The sequence below is a fragment of the Neoarius graeffei genome, chromosome 20, assembly GCF_027579695.1.
Source record: "Neoarius graeffei isolate fNeoGra1 chromosome 20, fNeoGra1.pri, whole genome shotgun sequence".
NCBI lineage: Eukaryota > Metazoa > Chordata > Actinopteri > Siluriformes > Ariidae > Neoarius > Neoarius graeffei.
The window spans coordinates 8,021,107-8,044,047 of NC_083588.1; the positions used below are offsets into that span (position 1 = coordinate 8,021,107).

General features: G+C 38.3%; 1 gene segment (V, D, J or C); it reads right to left on the reverse strand.

The window, feature by feature from the left end:
* LOC132868332 (Ig mu chain C region membrane-bound form-like) overlaps nucleotides 1–22,941 on the reverse strand; it is a 76,558-nt gene that overhangs the window by 23,316 nt on the left and 30,301 nt on the right. Inside the window, 1 exon segment of the C gene segment in view lies at nucleotides 22,495–22,499. Coding sequence covers nucleotides 22,495–22,499 — 5 coding nt within the window.

Genomic DNA, 22,941 nt, shown 5'->3' on the forward strand with positions numbered 1-22,941 from the left:
GTGTGGAATTTTGAAGCCTCTTCACATGGATTTCTTCTTGAAAACATGAATGGAGGTAAATTTGGGACTCTCCTGCCTTCCATTCTGTGAATGTATTTCGAATCTGTTGATGGCATTGGAGAAAAGAAAAAAAAAGCATCTTTGAATGAAATGCAACAATGTTTAAATTAAGGCTTATGTGACAGGATGATAAATAAACTGTCAAATATTTTTTCTTTACAAAAATTATTATTGTTAACCTTCCTCAAGGCAGTCAGAGACCGTCTGTATTTTTTCAACATGAACTCACTTTATTGATCATTTTTAAGATGAAAAATGTGCATCAAGTGTGAACTCCTTAAACTGTACTCTACATTCTGAAGCATTCAAGGCAGTTCTTAAACATGAAACATCAGAGTTCAAACTTGATTCACTGATGTTCATCAGGCTTCAGTTTCACCAACAGGTTTTTGTCATGGCATAAACCACTGTGCTCCAGCTACTGTAGCACAGTGATGCACTCTGTGACAAAAACTACTCCCACATGTCACACAGGAACAAATGTCCTACATTTACCACCAAAATTGGTTCAATTCAAAATTGATTTTAGAAAATAATAAATCCACAATTAAGCTGACTGAATAATTAAATAATTTACTTGAATGAAAAAAAATATACATCTTTCTCAACTCATTAAAAAAATTTTGCTCAAGATCCCCCTGTGGACATTCTTGGCCCCCAGAAGGATATTTAAATAAGATGGATTTTATTTTATTGCCTTTTGTTTCCAAGAACTATACTGTTCCCATTTCTTGTATCTCTGAAGGATAAGTATCAATTTGCACAACTGAGAAAGCACCATCATTCAGCATGATGTGAAAAACAAAAGGGCTTTCCAAAAACGTGGTTGACCGAAACATGAACATTTCCAAAGCACAGTTTAATCGATTCATGAAGTTCTCGAGTCTACTCACAGACTCGACATGTCCATAACATTCATGAAATCTATCAGTCAAGATTATGGCCTCATGACAGTACTGAGACAGCACTTTTAAAGTGGTAAATGACCTACTACTGGCCTCTGATCACCAGTGCGTCATTTTACTCCCTTCGATCAATGAGAAAATGTTGTTGGAGTGAATGAAACAGCCCTCTCCTGGCTCAGGTCTTATTTGACTGATTATTATCAGGTTGTCGATGTAAATGGTGGCTTCTCCGTGCAGAGTAAAGGAAAGTTTGGTGAACCAAAAGGTCCTGCATTAGGCCTACTGCTTGTTTCCTCAATATATGCTACTTCTGGGTACAGTTACTCATAAACATTATATTAGCTTCCACTGTTATGCTGATGACACACAGCTATACATTTCAGCCAGATGAGTGACGCCATATTAATAAAGTTAAGGAACGTACAATGGACATGACACATTACACATGACTCAGTCTTTCAGTCTTGGTTGAAAACCTTTTTGTTTATTCAGGCTTTTTGTTCAGAGCTTTTCTCTTGGGTAAAGGCACAGATCTGGAGAGTTCATGGGCTTTGTGTTTTGGGAGAATGGTTTGGTCCCCCTTGCTTTGTGACAAGGTCCATTGTTCAAAGCACGATACAAAACAATTGAATAGAAAGCTATTATTAGCCGATCTTAAGTAATCAAAACACAAACTAACAAACCACTGACAAACTCATTATTAATTCTTGCAAACCTGTGTGGGGGGAAAAAATGTCTCCCAGTGGCCTCATGTCCCCCTAAATGCAAAATTCTGCACGAAGCCCCTGTTGTTTTCAGATCAGGATCTGTTGGCATTTTTTTCCTCCAAAAATGTATTATTCTTGTCATTGTGACCATAAAGTGAGGGAGCAGGGCAGCAGGACACAGTTGCTATAATTTATAGTACTTTTCAGTTAGTGCATCGTGCAAATGGTTTAAAGGCCACATCAGGAAACACCTGCATCATGGAGAGCAGAATGATGAATTTCCAGCAGTCTGCATAATATTACACAAGTAACTCAGATACTTAACTGACCATTTTAGCAGTGGGGGTTTGCCATTTATTCTGTAAAAGATTTCTGAAAAAGCCCCCCTCAAAACAATGTGAATGTTGTAAGCAGAAGTACACAGCAAGAGTAATTCTTAATTAATTTACTGTATAAACCATTTTTTAAAATGAGTAAATACTTTTAATAACTCGATAAGACACACAGTGTTGAACTATAGTTCGGCGTTCCAGTAATGCAGTCTGCAGTGGACTGACATCCCATCCAGGATGAATTTTCCTGCCATGAGGGCGATGGCTCCATGGTGTTGCTTGAATAAAAATATGACATAAGTATTAAATCAATTGTCGATAATTCATTTTACAGTTTATAATATACAGCAATTCTTACCACCTGATACAACATGAAAAGAACGATTGTAGATCCACTTTAGATCACAATATGCAGTCTTGGGGAACGCGACTAATAAAAAATTTACGTCAGAAAGAAAGAATTATATTATTTTTAAGGCAGACTGTTTCAATAATCTTGTAAACTGACTGTTGGTAACGATATTCAAATCTTCTGGAATGTTATTTTCTTATAAAAATATTAGTTATTTGTATTTTAAACACGAAAAGAGACTGAAAACATGATCTGCACAGGCCGATGGGTTTTTGTAATGGCATGAAACAATGTGGCCCCCACTATATCACCGTGATGCACTCCATTACAAAAACCACTCCCAGATGTTAACTAAGCAGTACAGAGAGTCAATGCCAGAATGTGAACTCAAAGAATTAAAATAATAAAGAAATGATTCTCATGTTTGTCCTTTTTTAAATAAATTAATTCATATGACATTTTTTTGAAAATGTTTTTCATCAAAATTCTCCAAGTTTAGCAAAATTCTTGGCATCTGAAATAATTTTTTAATAAAAGGCAAATCAGACCTGAAGCAAATGTCTTTTTTAATCTCTTGTTGATCTTATTTACATTTTTTTCATTCTTTGCTCCAAATGTTGCTCTCAGTCTCTTGAAAAAAATGCAATCTTATTTAAACAATCAAATTAAAGTCTATCGCGCAATATCTGTGTCTAACTATATGTATGTTTATATCTGTCTGTCTGGACGTATATTTATTGATCCTAATACTCTCATTACAGACTCGTATTATAATCGGCCTGTCAACTTTTATATGCATTTCACTTCGATGCAAATTTGCACTTCTGATTGGATCCCAAATGCATTTCTTGTTTTAATACTTGTACTTGTTCAATGCCAAAGTTGAATCTCAACTAATAATCAATATGATGTTGCAGCTCTGTAAAATCCATCCAACACGATGTGAAAAATCAAAGAGGTTTTCAGTCCAAAGACAGATTGTCAGAGCAGTACACAAAACTCAGTGCATGTAATTCACTCAACATCACTGGAAATACAACAGGAATCATGTGTCAGATGGAAAACTTTTCGTCCACACACACTTGTGCGATGTTGGTGAATGAAAGGGGACTGCATCGACGAAAAAGCACCTGATAACTGCTAGAAAATATGAAAGCGTCATGGGCCGTTTTGCAACGAGTGCAGGGGTGCTTGTGAAATTGATGGAGCGAATTCTGCTGAGTATGAGTGTATTCACGCTCGCTGGTTGCCTCTGCCAGAAGGTTAAGACTTGAAGGATCAGTCTACGGTCAACAAGACTGCAGGCAAGAAGACATCAAGATGCAAACACATCGAAACAGAAATAGTTTCAGGAACACAGTGTTTCAGTCCACAGACAAGACTTGTAAATGATATTGTGCTTGAAACGTGTTGAAACATTCTTTCATTGAACAAGTTTCAAGCAATACTTGATGAGACACACTATCAAATAGATCGAGATCGTTTAATTTATTCATTCATCTTCACAAACCACTTTTATGATAAAGTTACTTATAAAACTCCGCAAAGTACACGGTTACTCATATTATAGGTGAACACTATTAATCACTTCTCTCAACACATTTTATGAGTCCACAGAAGTTCAGTCTCAGCAGCAGGTTTTTGTAATGGCATAAAACACTGTGCTGCCACCCCATCACAGTGGTACACCCCGGTACAAAAACATCTGTCTGTGTGAATACATTAACTGTGGCTTTCAATTCTAATTCATTCTTCTAATGCCAGAGTTATACAAATAAAAACTGCTACCTACATTAAGAAACCACTTTAAAACATTATTAAAGCATTTTACCTTCATATAATTTGTTGCCTTTTTCACATTTTGCAATAAATAAAAAAAAATGAATTTGTGCATCATTATGAAATTATTTAATGATGTTTAATATGTAGAGCCTCAACATTTTCAGTCTGTCTGGACTTTTAAATGACTGCATTTCTGTCGCCGTGTGTCAAAGTTCCTGCTGTACTGGACGTGTAAAAACCTTTAAACCTGACAGATACAGGAGAAATACATTTACTGACTTATTTAATGACTTTTTATGCGTTGGGAAATATTTTTGAGCTCTTCACATCCATGAAAGAAGAAAACCCCACAAAATTTACATGTAAATTATCACATTGGTGATTTTTAGAAATTACACATGATGCATTCCACAGTTTTTAATCACACGGAAGGGGTGTGTTTATTTTTTTGCATGTGATTAACACCATTCACTTATTTTCACAGGTTTAATTTTGGACATGTGGGGTTTTATTTTTCATTTTCTCATGATCTCGTATTATTCACAGGAATTATTGGGTTTATTTAAGTTTACAGTAGAACATGTTGAAATGAGCTTTATGGGAGCACATGTTACTCGCACGTGAAAAGCACAAGATCACGTGTGAAATGCGATTTTTCCTGAAAGACTGATGCTCCTGATATTGGTGCAGGATCAGAGATGAAAATGCTTACGAAAATCTACCATGGTTTACTATGGTTTTACCATGGCTTTTATGTAGTAACCATGGTTATACTATGGTTTTTATGTAGTAACCATAATTCTACTATGGTATCTCATGGTCATTCTAAGTACTATGAACCAGCCATAGTATTACTATGGTTCATCCATGGTAGTAACCATGGTTCTACTATGGTATTTCATGGTGATTCTAAGTACTATGAACCAACCATAGTATTACTATGGTTTATCCATAGGACTGCAGTAGCTGTGGTAGCATCATAGTTGTATGTGTAATAGGTCATAATAACTATGAAATTAGTTTAAAAAGGGATAGTATGTTTTTTAAAAGGATGCACTAACTGTAGTATTACCATGCTTTTGTCCAACAGTCAATGCTGTAGAGAAGGATCTCGATTAACAGCCCAGATACATTAACATTTACTTAGAACCTAAAAATTTAAGTGAACATTGAGGTAAAATGCATATCGTACATCCTAAACAACAACAATAATAATACACTCTAAAAATACTGGGTCAAAAATAACTCAACTTTAACCCAACCACTGGGCTAATATTGCACGAACTCAACACTAGGTTATCTTAGCCCAAACAATTGGGTTGAAACGATAGGGTGCAATCAACCTAAGAGTTGGGTTGACGATTTAACATAAAGACTGGGTTATTTTAACTATACTGTTAGGCTAATGTTACATAATTGTTGGGTCAGTGTTTTTTCAACTCAACATTTAAATGAATAGTATTTTTTAGTGTACTTTAATATATTCCCATATTACTAAATTATAGTGACACTACATTGATGCAAAGTAGTATGTTTTAAAGCAATTTCCTGCATGTAATTTTAAACTAAAATGTAGGAAAAATTGTAAATGTAAGACCATAATAGTAATAATAATAAATTAGCCTACAACAAGAAGAATGTGTTTTTTTTACATGGCGCCTTTCAGGTCACCAAGATTTAAGATTAAAAAAAAATAAATATAGTTAAAGAAGTTGTATTGAGTGACAGACGAAACAACAGACCTGTTTTTTTTTTTTTTTTTAAGAGTTTTACTGCTGATTACATGAGAAAAGACATGGACCAATCCAGGAATGGAAATTCAGGGAACAATAGTCCACCCTGCCACAAGAAATACAAATACAAACAATACAAGTACAATACAATAAATACAATACAAAACAAAACTTTGTAGATAAAAGAAAACTTTAATCAGTTTCAATAATGTTCACTAAAGGGACGACATACTGTCTTCTGTTGATTTCTAAGAAAACACATTTTTTATGTAGTGATGAAGCCGTAACAGCAATGGTTTCTTTTTTCTCACAGACCTCTACAATGAAATCAATACAGATTCTCAACTGTCTGTCTCTGCACAACACTTTTTGTTTCACTTCAAGAGGATAACCGAAAATCACGGGTATCTAATTACAAGTACATTTAGCTAGAGCACAACTACAGTGAATTTTCAGAAGGGCAAAATCCTGAATTTGAATGAAGCTTCCATTGCATAGCATCACTACTGAGTTAGTACGTTTCTTCATACGTGTGTATCCTGCTGTTGTATAAAGTGTTCCTAAAAACCTTTTAAAGAATCGTACAGGCTCTTTTTCAAGTAAAACATTAAAACTTCTTTCAACAGCTGCACATTGTCTTGGCAAGAGGGTTGTAAATGTAGGTGCACCAAATATATTAAAATCGCCTACAGTCAAATGCCTCTGGACTACTCTTTTCCCAAGCAGTTTACTACAGTAGTCAAACACAGTAGAATTTTTATCCTTGATGTAACTGGGAATGTTTCTAATGTCACGCCACAAAAGAAAAGTTCGGCATATCTGTCTAGGTACGCACTGGGTTCCATGGAAATATTGCATCAAATTATGATTATTGCCCTCAATTGTAAACGCAGATATGCACCATAGTGGGCCCCATAACTTCACACTCTCACATAAGTGAGTAAGCTGATGAACATTAAAGCTATGTTCCTTTCCATACAATAATTCCACCTGTAGAACAAATTTGTTTAACGCAATATCAGCCTTTTCCATGACCTGCCGATGGATGTCGTTCATTAAGAGTGTATACAGTGCATAAACCAGAAGTGCCCAGTGATTAAGATACTGTGTCGGCAATATACCATTCAGGGTAATCATAGAATAATAAAGAAGCCAACTTTTGAACTCGGAAGCTTTCCAAAATTTCATTTTGTCAAGTGACGAAGGTGTACGTGTAAGCTCTTTAGGGGGTTTCACAGTTAGCAATCGTCTGTTCAAGACATTTACTTTAGTGCCAACGTACCAGGGTTGAGTATGGTATGAGCTGTCAATCCATAAAGTAAGAAATTGCCGGACGATACCCAAAAGGACAGCATGCATATAATCTGGTATGAAACTAGTGATTAACAGTGGTAAGAAAAGAAGAGGGGACACACCTTTCACGCCATGAACAGGGCGGCCCTCCCGTGAGGCCTGAATTGCGTCATCTTCTCACATATTTAGTTGTCTCATATCTGCAGGTGGATCTAGATAGGGGTACGCATTTACATAGCCGTGACCTTTAGCTACTCTTTCACCAGGATGAAGACACCAGTCACAGCCATGCTTTCCATTAAATTGTGTACTGTGTTTCAGTAATGGCCTGGCTACAGAATCACAAGCACTAACAACAGCAAACACTCTGCTTTTACTAGTTACCTCACCATCAGTCCACTCAAAGCCACAATCCTTCAAACTTTCCATTTCATCTATGAACGGCTTAAGGAATGTGTTCATGACTGACTTTGATTTGCCAAACCAAAGTGTAGACAATAGGACATGTTCTTTCCTAATAGTAGGTGGTAATTCATTTATTGTGAATTGGATTGGCCACAAGGAGCATTGGGAAGATTCAAAGATGGGCACACCATCACAATTCCATAGAAGTGATAGATCAAATTTCCCCATCATGCCATTTTGAATATAACTTTTCATGATGTCCCCATCAAATATATCACATATTTTGTCATCCCAAGTCCACGAAGTCTTGTCTATAAACGTCTGCACATTTTTTAATTGGTTCTCTAGTACATCTCTCAGTTGCCCTGCTAATGGTAGATAAATGAAGAATGACCCATTCCTAAGGTTCTGGGTTTTGTTGAAAGGATTTTGGCATTCTTGACACACATCAACTATGTTGTTCTCCTTACAAATGTACTCTTGACAAGATTCACAGTAGAAGTGGATCTCAAAACGATTGTTGATGGACACAAAACATTTGTCAAAAAGGAATTTTGTGGCAGGAAGAGTACCAGGTAACATAATATCGAGTAACATTAGGAAATCACTTAGACCTTCTCCACTTAATCTGGTGACGTAGAATGAAGACCAAGATCATCAGGATGGTTTGACCTTTGGTGACAGCACTCCCTGGATAAATTGGCTCATCACTTCCATGAAGATGGAAAGGTTCCTAAAATACAAAAAGCCATTTAACTCAATGGGAGTGCATCCCTAATGCCCAGTAGGCCTAACACCAAGAACAAGGGAGTGAAATACCTACATACCTCTGTGCTTCTTTGGTACTGTATGTGAATGTCATTCTCGTCCGCATCATCATCTGAGAAGTCATTGATGTAATCCTAGGAAACATGAATCAAAACATGAATATTCATCTCATTATCTCTAGCCGCTTTATCCTGTTCTACAGGGTCGCAGGCAAGCTGGAGCTTATCCCAGCTGACTACGGGCGAAAGGCAGGGTACACCCTGGACAAGTCGCCAGGTCATCACAGGGCTGACACATAGACACAGACAACCATTCACACTCACATTCACACCTACGGTTAATTTAGAGTCACCAGTAAACCTAACCTGCATGTCTTTGGACTGTGGGGGAAACTGGAGCACCTGGAGGAAACCCACGCGGACACGGGAAGAACATGCAAACTCCGCACAGAAAGGCCCTTGCCGGCCACGGGGCTCGAACCCGGACCTTCTTGCTGTGAGGCGACAGCGCTAACCACTACACCACCGTGCCGCCCAACATGAATATTAAAAGTGCAATTTAAAAGTGCAACGCTACAAAGAATAGTAAGGGCTACATAAGAATGGTGACAGATGATTACAGGAAAAGTAATGTCATAAACTCAATTTGAAACAATACAGAAAAGAGAGAGAAGTGCTTTGTCCAGGGTGTCTGCAGGCTTGAACAAGTTCAATTTAAGACTTTTTAAGACCTTTTAAAGACCATAGCAGGTTAAATTTAAGACTTATGCCGCACAAAAAAATAAAGAAAATTGGGAGAGCCTGAATTACTTTCGAAATAACAAAATTTATTATCATTCACCAATGAACTCATTACATCCCTAGGGTGCGCTCTTGCATTAATGAGGAACTAAGTTGCAGTGGAGCCAAAGACATCCCGCAAATCACTTGATGAGGCATTTGATTCTGTACGGTTTGCGTGTTGTAGCGTTACAGTTCGCACGGAGTTAGCTGATACACCGTCTCGAGATGTGCTTGGACCTGACAACGGTGAACAAAATTGAGTGATGGCATGCGATTGTTGCAGACTTTTATGGGCAGCCTGGTGCTTCTCCGCTTTCGCATGCGATTCCGGTGCCTTTACACCCAGGGTGCTGAGTTTGAGTGTTCTTTTGCACAATGTGCAGTACGCCTCAAACGGATTGTTTGGTACACGTTTTAACCAGTCTACGAAATCATTGCGTTCAAGCCAGCAGTCGTTAAACTTGCATTTGCCCATTTTGCTACAAAACGTGACAATAGGGCTGTGCGATATGGAAAAAAATGAATATCCCGATACATTTTCTCCATTTCACGATATACGATATATATCTCGATATATTTAAATCTCCTCTAAAGGACCCCATGAAATCTAACTTTTACTCTTTACTGTTTTCATTACAATCCCTGCAGATTAAATAACATTCTTGGTTAACTTTACAGGTGGTTTTCAACAACACATTTTAAATTTTCATGTTGGTGATTAATCATAATTGAATTGAAATAAGACTATTTTTATTCAACAAAGATGTGGCACAAACTGCAAAAACAATCTTGAAAATTGCAACAAAGGGGCAATACAATACAGAGCTGCTCAGAGCTCAAACCAATAAAGTGCAAGCTCAACACTGAGAAAGACATTTAGCCTAAATAAGAAAAGTGCTCTTTCATTAAATTATTTTAAAAAAATAGATCTCCAAGCTATTAACCTGACTACTGAGAACCACTGGAACATTCACAATAGAGAGAGAGATTGAGGGAGAGAAGAGAGAGATCTGCAAAACATCATTTTCCTCTTTGCACACTTTTGAACTGAATGTTTTCTGGCTCTGCCTCTCAGATGTGTATAATTCCGGTATTCCCTTCTCTGTAAAATGTCTGCGACCAGGCAACTCATATTTGGGATCGAGTGTGTTTGGTAATTTTTGGAAGCCTGGTTTTTCCACTATACTAACTGGGATCATGTCTTCGGCAATGACGTTAGTGATTGCATCCGTTATAGCTCTCCATCTCTGACTCGTTTTCTCATATGGGGTGGCTTTGGAGAACGAGGCCGCTATGGTCATTTGTTTAGCTCGTGGGGGGTTTTAGCTTGTGGGCAAGTAGTTCGGAGTTTAAGAGACTCTTCATACTGTACCGGGTGAGTTTCAGGTGATGGAACATATTTGTAGTGCTGCTGCCTTTCGTGATGACAGTTTTTTTTGCACACTTTACAAACTGGCATTTGCTGTTCCACGTCCTCCTCGCGATATCCAAAAAATGCCAGATGACTGACCCCTTACTAGTTCTTTTAGGAACCAATTCGTCCACTTCCATTTTTAATTTGTCGCTGAAATTGACAGAGCTTACACGGTAGCCTACGCAACACCAGCAGAACCAGGAAATCTTCGCAGTGTTGCCAGATACTGCTGACGTTTTCCAGCTCAAAATATGTTCAAAACCCACTAAAATGCACTTAACACCGCCCAATCTGGCAACACAACCGAAACTAGAAAATCTTCCCGGAAGTTCCTTTCAGCACCGAGATGCCAACCAATCCCGGGTGACATCTAGGTGCTGAAAGGAACTTCCGGGAAGATTTTCTACGTGCAGAATAATTCTGCACGTAACCTAGGTCTTAAATTACCCAAATGAGATTTTAGACCAACAGTGCAAAATATCTCTGTATTTTAGACTTTTTTAGGCCTAAAATTGAAAATGTGTAATTTTAGACTTTTTTAGACTCCGTGGACACCCTGTTTGTCTACATACCTCACTAGGGTCTCCCTCAGGGTCACAAACCTTGTCGTCTTCAAGTTCAGAGGGGTAGTTGATGTCTCCCTGATACAACACATACAAATGGTGACAGATGATTAAAAGTAATGTCATAAACTTGTGTTTTTCTCCTTTATAATTAAGGTGACTGTCTACAATGCCTACATATTTAGTAAACATTAGCCATACCTCACTGATGGCGACTGTGATCAATATGAAACGATGCAGAATAGAGAGAGAAGTGCTTTGTCTACATACGGTACCTCACTAGGGTCTGTCTTGGGGTCTCGAGCTTCATCGTCTTCAAGTTCAGAGGGGTAGGGGATGTCTCCCTGATACAACACATAAAAATGTGACAGATGATAACAAGAAAAGTAATGTCATAAACTTGTGTTTTTCCCCTTTATAATTAATGCCTACATATTTAGTAAACATTAGCCATACCTCCCTGTTGGCAACTGTTATCAATTTGAAACAATGCAGAGTAGAGAAAAAAATATGATGGGAAGGCACTAGCCAACAAGCTAACAGTTAAAGTTACAACATTAGCCAAGCTTGCTTGCCAATTACCTAAAGCCTTACGTAAAACAGACAAAACATCAATACTTAGAGGTATATGCAATCTTCTTCGCGTGGTTTCTCTTGGACTCTTGACAACACACAACGTCAAACAAACAGCGTTTATGTGGACCCAATCGTAACATTTGACGTTAAGGCACTAGCCCATTAGCTAACTAAAGTTATCATGGTGGAGACGGCTGTAGCCACGTTACCCAAAGTCTCAGAAGTGAAACAGACAAAAACACTAATACTTACAATTACATTCAATCTTCTTCGAGACGTTTCTCTTGGGATGTCGACATCAACATCACTCAAATATCTTTTGTATGGACCCAATCGCAGAGATGCCTACCCCAAATTTTGAATTTCAGTATTCTTGAAAACATTTTTCAGCATTTTGGAATGACTTTCAGTAACATTAATTTATGCACATTTCCATTATAAGAGGTGTATACACCAATATGTCTCATCTCATCTCATTATCTCTAGCCGCTTTATCCTTCTACAGGGTCGCAGGCAAGCTGGAGCCTATCCCAGCTGACTACGGGCGAAAGGCGGGGTACACCCTGGACAAGTTGCCAGGTCATCACAGGGCTGACACATAGACACAGACACCCATTCACACTCACATTCACACCTACGGTCAATTTAGAGTCACCAGTTAACCTAACCTGCATGTCTTTGGATTGTGGGGGAAACCGGAGCACCCGGAGGAAACCCACGCGGACACGGGGAGAACATGCAAACTCCACACAGAAAGGCCCTCGCCGGCCCCGGGGCTCGAACCCAGGACCTTCTTGCTGTGAGGCGACAGCGCTAACCACTACACCACCGTGCCGCCTATACCAATATGTTTAACATTTAAATTCTTAAAAAGTACTGTTTTGTGTGAATTGAATAAACAAAACACGAGCAGCCATCTCAATTGAATTTCCACTCAACAAATTTCTAAAGCATACAATATATCACATTTTTCTAAATACAATAGTGTTCCCTGTTTGCAGACATTACAGTTGACTACCAATCATTGGTATTGAATGTAACTCCTCAAAAGTATTATATTATATTGCCTGGCAAAATGTTCTACCTGTTAACGGATTCTAATAATTTTTTAAAAAAATTTCTTATTTCATGCCAAAGAGAGTCTGACATTAAGACAACAATGTCCCAATATATAAATACTTCAGCATAATGCTTCAGAAGAGACATTGAATAAAATGACATTTATAATTGTATTTAAAACAGTGGAATGATCAATTTTTTGCCACAATCCCAACAACACTAATCATAAAATTCTGTTTTTGATCATACTACATGTACATTTGTACTTGCAACACTGAAAAGACTTTGAATTAAAGAAGTACAGCCAGTGTTTGATATTTCAGTGAATAAAAATCAGACGTGTAAAAAGAAACTGAATAAGTTTAACTCACATTTCATGGCACTAATCGGCAAGTTCAACTCCAAGCACAGGTCAGCCATCACCGCTTCAGCATGTGTCACGTTCCGTGTCTTTTCATCCACAGATTTCGTAAAAAACTGCTGGATACCCCCAGATTTACTTTCCGCCTGACTCGCCATTTCAGCATACTCCATATGTTTTTTGTAGTTGACATGCCGCCTGCAGTCATTGCGACCACCATGAGTGATGTTAATGTCAGTTCTACACAGTTTGCAGTGCGCGTATCCATTGCCCTTTTGACTGGGTGTAATGCACGGCCATTCTACCGTATATCGTGGGAGGAACACCTGAGACCTGTGAAAATAGCGCGAACAAATGTGCGGTATCTGCGCATGTCACACACAGCATGTGCGGTATCTGCGCACATAGACATATAAACATAGACGCCGCATTGAGCTGGTGGCCCGTTGCTGGGATACGTCAGAGTGTCCGCCATATTGGATGTGGCAAAACTTCCCCGTAAACCAATGCAAGTAAATGGACTGAACTTCATAAAGCCCCTTTCTACAATAATATTTAACTCGATGCCTTTTATTCACCCATTAAGACACACACGTATATATTTGGGAAACAAACAGGCATCAAAACAACATATATAACTTTTAATGTGATGGTTATAAATAGTGTGCGAAATACCCTGTACACTGAAAACTAGTGACAGATACGTGATAGATAGCTCAGGTAAGCTAATCAGTCAGCATACCGTAGCAAGCTACCAAAACCTGAGGCCACAATAACCAACCTACAAGACTGAATATGATAAATGATGGAAATGGTGGAAAAACTGGAAATAGTGAATGAAAATAAAAATGTACTGTTTTATTTATTGAGTCACCACACAGACCTACTCTCGTTGAATAAAGTGAGCTGAATGACCGCCAAACTGAGTTCGGCCCGGTTCTAACGTCATACCAAAACAAAATACGTCACTGATTCCTTCACATTCAGAAAGGTTAAAAACATTCATCATACGTTCAAAAACGTTCATCATAGTGTGGCACTGTATTATCTAATTCTCACTGCTTATAACTATACACCTACCCGGTGGAGATGAGCTGGGAAACTGAAGACTGAAGGAACAGTATTGAAAAGTATTTTTCCAGTCTCACCTGTGAAAAGGTAATCCCATGTGATCTCGTTTGAACGGTAAACCTGTTGGTACAATTAAATGCAGCACATCATGAATGAGGCATCTTTATTCTTGGCTACTGTCTAGATGCTATACCAGAGACGGTTGAAGACTCTCCACTTTGCCACATCCAATATGGCGGCGAGGATGACGTATGATTCTACGCAGAATGCAGCGTCTATGTTTATATGTCTATGTCTGCGCATGTCACACACAGCATGTGTGGTATCTGCGCATGTCATGTCACGCATGTCAGCATGTGTGGTTGTCGTAAAAATAAATAGCCGTGAATCGCGCATGGATTGAAAAAGTCGCTTGGACATTTAAAAACAACTCACTGGAATTTTTTCAGACTTTATAATAATTCAATACAGAATAACACTGTTTGCCGTAACATTGTATTTACGTAACTTTTCCGTACAAAATACGGCCAATCCGTACTAGTAGGCATCTCTGCAGTGGCAAACATGTACAGTTTATTTAGTTTTTTCGAGGAAAATACTTTAGGCATTGGGCCATTTGGTCAATTTGGCTGGCACGGGTTTAAGACCAAATGCTCTTAATCCAAAGGACTGGCCAAATAACCAAGAAGTCATGGTCAGATGGGGGAAGGACCTGTATCCAGCAAAAATCCTGGACATGTCAGGTAAGAAAAACATATATAGACAACTGGCAATTTCACCTATGATAAATAATCCAAAAACACACCAAAATGGTATCCAAAATGTGTAATTCAAAATGTTAGCCAACATCCAGTACAGCTACTGAGATGTACAAGGCCTTAGGACTGTATTATGATAACCTTATGCCCCTAGGCAGGCCACAGGTTGGTGTTGCTCATTTAAATATTTGTTTATTACTGATTTATAGCTGATTTAATAGTGTCTGTGTTGCTCAACCACATAAAATATTTGGTGTTGTGCCATATTGTATCTTGTAGCCTATCTTGTATATTGACAAACCGGTTTTGTTTTTATTCTCAAGAAAATGAGCAAACACTTGTAGCCAAACGAGAAGAACTCATAAATGCCTCAGGTGCCGAGGAGTGTGGCAGAGGGAGGCGGAGGAAAAAGCCAACTCAATATTCCTCGGAAGATGAAAAAGAACAGCCGAAGAGAAAAAAGGTACCTTACATTTGTCCTAACTATAGACAATTTTTTTTTTGCCCAGACTAATTCACTGGCCTAATGTTTTAAATAAATTCTCTAATCTATTAATTATCCATGTCTAAGACTGAAAAGAAAGGCCACGCTTCATCATGCCACTTGGAAAAATTACTCCACAAAAGGCAGCAGAGATTTAGTGTAAGTTCTTTCATTTGTCATCAAATTGTTTGAAATGATCTGGACCATTGGTTTATTTAAACCACAACAAGGCTACAAGTTGCATAACTATGTAGGCCTATTCTCTAAAAGACTGTTATGACAAAAAAATCATGCAATTACATCATGTCTTTCCTTTTCAATCTATTTCAGGGTGAAGAACCCAGGAGAGAACAAGTTGCTGTAAGAAGCCTAATTCATCAAGCATGACATGAAAAGAAAGAAAGAAATCAGTGGGTCTTTGAATAGTAACAAATGGTATTACCTGAATAGGATGTCACATTGTTATTACATGGTTCCCCAGAGGGGGTTTGGCCAGGTATTGCAATGACCCCTATTGTTACTGTATGTGACACTTTGGGCCATGTTGCCATCTGTGATTGCGCCTGTTCTTTATTATTTTTAAGGGAAAGGACTGTTCAAAATGTAAACGCCTCGAACAGCGTGTCAGAGAACTGGAGGAAGATCGGCAGCGGTTAAGCCGGCAGCTGGATACATTTAATGGTAAGTTTGGACTTGATAAATTTATTGGCCAGATTTTGAAGCTTTTACTCTCTCTTTCTTCAAATAGTGTAGTAACTTAGTTTAGACACATCCAAAATCTAAGTCGGACTAAAATATTTGAAAATGCAGATGGTAATAGTGATTTCTTAGATCTGAGAAATATGCTGGCTGAGGTCTTGGCCAGCCATCGCCAGCCTTTGCCAGCCATCACCAGCCCCCAACCAGCCATCACCAGCCCCCAACCAGCCATCACCAGCCCCCAACCAGCCATCACCAGCTCCCAACCAGCCATCACCAGCTCCCAACCAGCCATCACCAGCTCCCAACCAGCCATCACCAGCCAACCAGTCAACCAAGAACAGGCAAATGATGATGTAAGTGAATTTTGTAAGAGCATCCATTTACCTCCCAAGCAATAGCCTTGAGCCAGCCATCCCTCAAATCAAATAGCCTGCTGTCAAGTCAAACAAGCCTGTTGTTAAAATGTCCAAATGTTGTGATCAGTAAATTTATAGTAGATCATGAAGTTAAGTTCAGAATTGTCAGCCAATGTTAACTGATGGGGGTGAGGAGGCTTCATATAGCCTATATAACAAGTTTGTGATTTTTCTTCTGAATTTCAAGGTTGTCATTAGAGGAACCCTCAGGGTCAACAAAATTAAATTACAAAGATGCAACCACCAACTCCTGACCAAGCTGGTGTGCGACCTGCTAGGAGTTGTATTTTCAAAAAGAGAGATGGCCACCTCGTCCCTGACTGGACAAAAGGGCAGTGCAAAGACGAAATAAAACTACCACTGGAGGCCACCGCGGTCAAAGCTATTTTTGGTAAGTTTAGCCATTTTGTGTGTCTAAGATATACAGTATATGCCATTTTTGCAAATTAACACCACTACTACTGCCATTATGTTTATGTTGTACCGCACCATTATCACAAAAGAAACTGACCTTTAGAATGTTGCCATGTCTTTTACTGTTTAATCACATATGGGATTATGTTTTTCACATTACTTTGCAGAATACACTCTGCAGAAATTTCCCAATGTGGAACTATCCGTCCTGAGGGGAGCCGTCAGGAATAAGTTAAACAACGTCAGCAAGCTGTTCAAGAAAACACAGTAAGTGTACTCAACAGTGAACACACACACACACACACATCAGGAAGGTCACCACAGTCTTAGACCCCGTCCACACGTAGCCGGGTATCTGCTAAATTGAAGATATTTTTCTACATTTTGGCCTGTCATCCACATGAAAACACATCTAAAACGAATATTTAAAAAAACTCCGGGCAAAGTGAAGATTTTTGAAAACTCTGTGTATGCCTTTTCGTGTAGACAGAGATAATCGGAGTTTTGCGTTTTAGAACGTCACAATCTGCGCCAAAAAAATGACAACAAATCTGCCCTGACGTCAAACGTGCGACCTTTGTTTACTGCAGAAGCCAGATTAAGCATGGACAAAGAGTAATGGATCGGAGTAGTGCCTTGAAAGCGTTAATTATTGTGTAGGTGCTATTTACATGTTTAATTTTAGAAGCCCAACTACTGACAAGATTCCCAATCAACGTTTTCTTGCGTCTTTTGAAGTTTATACTCCAAAATTGTATTTAGAAGCAATTCTGTCTCCGAGTCTGTCCAGACGAACGAGCTTGGCGCCGTGTTTTATGTTTAGGCGGAAGTGACGCCAACAGAGGGCTATTCTGATGTGATTAGGGGGTAGGTGAGTCGTTCCAAGATGGCGACCGAGTAAGACGTCCTTTGCTGAGCTCCTGCACAAAACTTTAAAAAACAACGGAAAAGAAACGGTAATACGTAAATACAGACGAACCCAGAACAATTTAACAACGAAATATCATATAACTACCTGCCGCTACCAAATGCCTAATCGTGAAAGGAAAAGACACAACGTCGTAGACGATGCACCAGATAAAGCTAATGCTTTGATAGCATCCTGTCATGACTACAGCCTCGTGTCTACAGTAGCAGTGATGGCTGACGACTTTCCACCCATACCAGTGACACCGTCCAAATCTCCAGTTGCCAAAAAAGCTCTGTACGGTAAGGATGAGGAATCTACACAGGACAACAAGGTTATCCAAACTTTGTCCAAACTCATTAACGACCGCGCTGATGCCATCGAGAGGTTGGTGAGCGAAAATTCAAAGAAAATTGATGACAACACTATGAAAATAGAAGGCTTAAAGAAATCAGTGGACTTTGCATTCAGTGAAATAAAAGATACTCAGAAGAAAGTAAACAATGTTGACACGCGACTCAAAAAAGAAGAATCGAAAATGGCTAAACTCCAGGCACGTATCTCTGATATGGAGTCATACTCAAGAAGATGGAATTTGAAGCTGTATGGCGTTCCTGAAAGCCAAAACGAGAACGTGAAGGAAAATGTGGTGCAACTATGTCAAACCATCCTCCAGAAGGAAGACAAAGCTGATGAGGCCATCGACATCGCACATCGCCTTGGGAAAATGAAGCCAGGGGACACGAAGCCGAGGGCCATCATCATCCGATTCGCCCTGCGTTCATGCAGAGATGCTGTTTGGAGGGCTGCAAAAAATCATCCCTTCATGCATGACCACAAGCTCCGATTCGCCGAAGATCTGCCGAAATCTGTGAAGGATTCCAGAATGATCCTGTGGCCTGCGGTGAAGAAAGCGCGTGATGAAGGAAAGAATGCCTACTTCGTAGGGGGACGTGCATTCATCGGTGAAGATGAACTTTTCCCCAATCTTACTTGATGTGACCTCTAGTCTGCAGGAGGCTGGACTACGAGTTGCTTGTTCGCCTTTCGGTCAAGACGTTTTCTCTAGACCATGTAGACCTACCTCAAAGACTAAGAGCTAAGAAAGTTTTCTCAACTGTGGGTTGTCTTAACCATAAGTTTTAGGTTTATAGACATGTTCGACCATTTGGCCTGCCTAATTCATATTAGGCTGTGTTTTTTTTTTTTCCTGATGGTAATGTTAACAGTGCAGTGCTGGCTCAGTGTGCCAGATATTACAATTTATCTAGCTACTTCGTTCTCAAAACATTTCTTTATCTATTCTTTCGTTAAATGCCAGGGGTTTAAGAAATATCACTAAACGTAAAGCACTTTTTTTGTTTTCAAAACAGCTAAATACAGATTTATGTTTCTACCAGGAATCTCATTCAGTTTCTAAGGACGTCAACTTTTGGAGAAGTCAGTGGGGATATGATCTATGGTTTTCTCATTGCAACGAAAGATCTGCAGGTGTGTTAACCTTAAAGCATAGGTTTAATGGCAATATTGTGCACACAGATACAGACCCAAATGGGCATTACATTTGTCAAGTAATTAATCACAATAAGGTTACTTTCATTATCATAAATGTGTATGGGTACAACTCATATGTCGAGAACACTCAACTATTTGTGGACATAGAAGACAGACTTAAACACTGGTTGTCTAAATCACCTAATTCTCATATAGTAATGGGAGGGGATTTTAATGTAGTTCTAAATCCTCAAATAGATAGATGGCCTCATGTCTGCAGCACGAGAAATGCTTTTCTAAAATCATTCATGGAAAGATTTAACTTAGTGGACATATGGAGAGCTAAATTTCCAAATACTGCTATATACACCTGGAATAACAAAGATCATACAAGGTTATCACGTATTGACTTCTGGTTAGTCTCTAGTAATTTAAAAGAGCAGGATATCTCAATTAATATTCTTCCATGTCCCCTCAGTGATCACAAAGCCATATCTATCTCTATAAACTTACTGCCTTCAAATAGTCGCTACATCAAAGCCAACTACTGGAAATTAAACAACTGTCTTCTTGAGCATGAAGAAGTAAAATCTCATATATTGCAACTAATCAAGCATTTCCTCACCAAAGCTAAACATGATAATTCTTTTGGTTTAAACTGGGAGTTATTTAAATATGAATCTTCTAAGTATCTTAGGAAGTTTGGTAGTAACCTTGCCAAGATTAGGGCTGCTGAAGAACAGAACATCATTAGCAAAATCGCTGTGCTCTCCCAGATACCTCCAGACACCCTTACAGATGAACAGAAAGTAGAGCTGGTTAATTTGCAAGAGAACCTAGATGGAGTGTATAAAAGGAGGGCTAAAGGTGCCTTTATTAGATCACGGAGGCGATGGTTAGAGGAAGGTGAACAGAACTCTGCCTATTTCTTTAAACTGGAGAAGTATAGAGCCAATATGAACTCTGTATCTGAACTTAAAATTAACGATGATGTAACTGATGACCCCAATATTATTTCAAAATTTTGCTCCACCTTTTACAAAACACTATACAAAACAGAATACTCTGACAGTGACGCACAAACATTCTTTAACTTGTTACAGGATATTCCCCAACTTGATGAATCAGAAAAAAAACACGTGTGATCTTCCCTTATCTCTATCAGAGGTTAAGAATTGTATTAGTCTTTTAAAGGATAACAAATCTCCTGGTACAGATGGCTTAACGTCTGAATTTTATAAATTATTCTCTCTACAGTTAGCACCTTTTTTATTAGAAGTATTTAATGAGAGCTTATCAGTCAGTACATTGCCATGGAGCATGACTCAAGGTTTAATAACACTTATTCCAAAGCCTCAAAAAGACATACTCTTGATTGACAACTGGCGTCCTATTTGTTTGCTGAACAATGACTACAAGTTGCTGGCTATCATTTTCGCCAAAAGAATTAAAGCTGTACTTTCTTCAGTTATTGATGAGGCTCAAACTGGGTTTATGCACAATAGGCATATCTCTGACAACATTAGACTGGTTTTAGATCTTATTGACTACTCTCACTTAATTTATGATGATAGCTTTATTTTTTTCTTAGATTTCCGCAAGGCCTTTGATACAGTTGAGCACAACTTTCTCTATGACGCACTTAGAAAATTTGGTTTTGGTAACTTCTTCTGTAATGCTATAAAAACACTCTACAACAGAGCAAACTGTTCTATAAAGCTTAAACATGGATCTTCAGCTAGATTTGAGGTTCAGAGAGGCATCCGTCAAGGATGTCCTATTTCACCGTACTTATTTTTGCTTGCTGCCCAACTTTTGTGCACTTATATTAAATCAAGCAACCTACAAGGTATCACCATAGCTGATAAAACTATTTTCATCAGTCAATTAGCTGATGATACAACTTTGTTTCTAAAGAACAGTTCTCAAGTCCCTTTAGCCATCAGCCTTATGGATGTGTTTTCTAGGGCATCTGGTCTTCACTTAAATCTAAAAAAGTGTGAACTACTAGCTATCAAGGACTGCGATGTTGATTCTGTTTCAGATATTCCTGTTAAAAACTCTGTAGTTTATTTGGGTGTCACTATAGACAAGCAAGACTTTCATAGATGCTCAGTTAATTTCTCTCCCATTATTGATAAAACAAAAAAAAGATTAAATCAATGGCTTCTTCGTGATCTGTCTTTAAGTGGCAGAATTTTACTTTCCAAAGCAGAGGGGATCTCCAGGTTAACGTATGCTGCTCTCTCCTTGAGCGTAGATACACAAACATGTAAAGCTATAGACAAAATTTTATATGACTTTGTCTGGAAAAACCGTACTCACTTTGTTAAAAAATCTGTCATAATGAATGAATACTGTAAGGGTGGCCTTAACTTTCTAGATTTTTCCACATTGAATTACACGTTTAAAATAAACTGGGTTAAGCGTTTTTTAAGGCATCCAACATCACTGTGGAACTTTATTCCCAATTACATTTTTTCTTCTTTGGGGGGTCTGAACTTTGTCCTAATGTGCAATTACAATATTGATAAAATTCCTGTAAAACTTGCTTCTTACCATAAACAAATCCTGTTGGCCTGGTCACTGATATATAAACACAACTTTAGCCCACAAAGATTTTATATTTGGAACAATAAGCATATTTTATTTAAAAATAGATCACTCTTTTTAAAGCATTGGTTTGATAACAATATCATTTTAGTTAATCAACTCTTCAATCAAGATGGTCATCTTTATTCCTATTCTGAGTTTCTTCTTAAATATGGTATCCCTGTCACCCCGAAGGACTTTTCTGTTGTTTTTGATGCCATCCCTGCGGGCATAATTTCTTTATTTAGAGGCCTTAAGGGTCAGTTATATGACCCTGTCGTGCGTGATGTTGCTGAGACTAATGTTGGAAGAAGTTGCTTTTCAAATCATAAGAATTCAAACAAAACAATCCGCCAACTTTTCCAACAAGAAATCACCACTGCGCCATCTTCTTTATCATTCTGGTCCAGTTATGTAGGGGACATTTGCTGGGATAAAGTGTGGCTGCTACCACATAAATTCTGCTTGACTAATAAGGTCAGAGAGATTTCTTTTAAGTTGATACATAGGTTTTACCCAACTAACCACTATTTACAGAAACTTAAAAAAGATATTGATGTAAACTGCACCTTTTGTAGGGATCACAGAGAAACACTTGTACACTTATTTTGGTCATGCTCTCATACAAAGACATTTTGGTCTAAACTATCAAGATATATTATAGATTCTGTCTACCCTGATTTTGCTTTGAAGTGGGAAAATGTACTCTTTGGTTTTGTTACTCAAGACAGGAATGCCACTTCTGAGTTTTACTTAATTAACCTCATTATCATTTTAGCCAAACATTATATACACAAGTCAAAATTTCAAAATGTAAAGCCAACCTTTATTGAATTCTCCATTTATGTAAATCATTATATAGCGTCCATCTCTTGCTCTCTTAATAAGAAAGCTGTGAAGTCTTATTCCCTTTTTGTGCTGTACAATGCATTCATGTAAATTTATTTATTTTCCTGTTTCTGTTTTTTTTTATTATTATTATTTCCATGCCATAACCCCTGGCAGACTGTT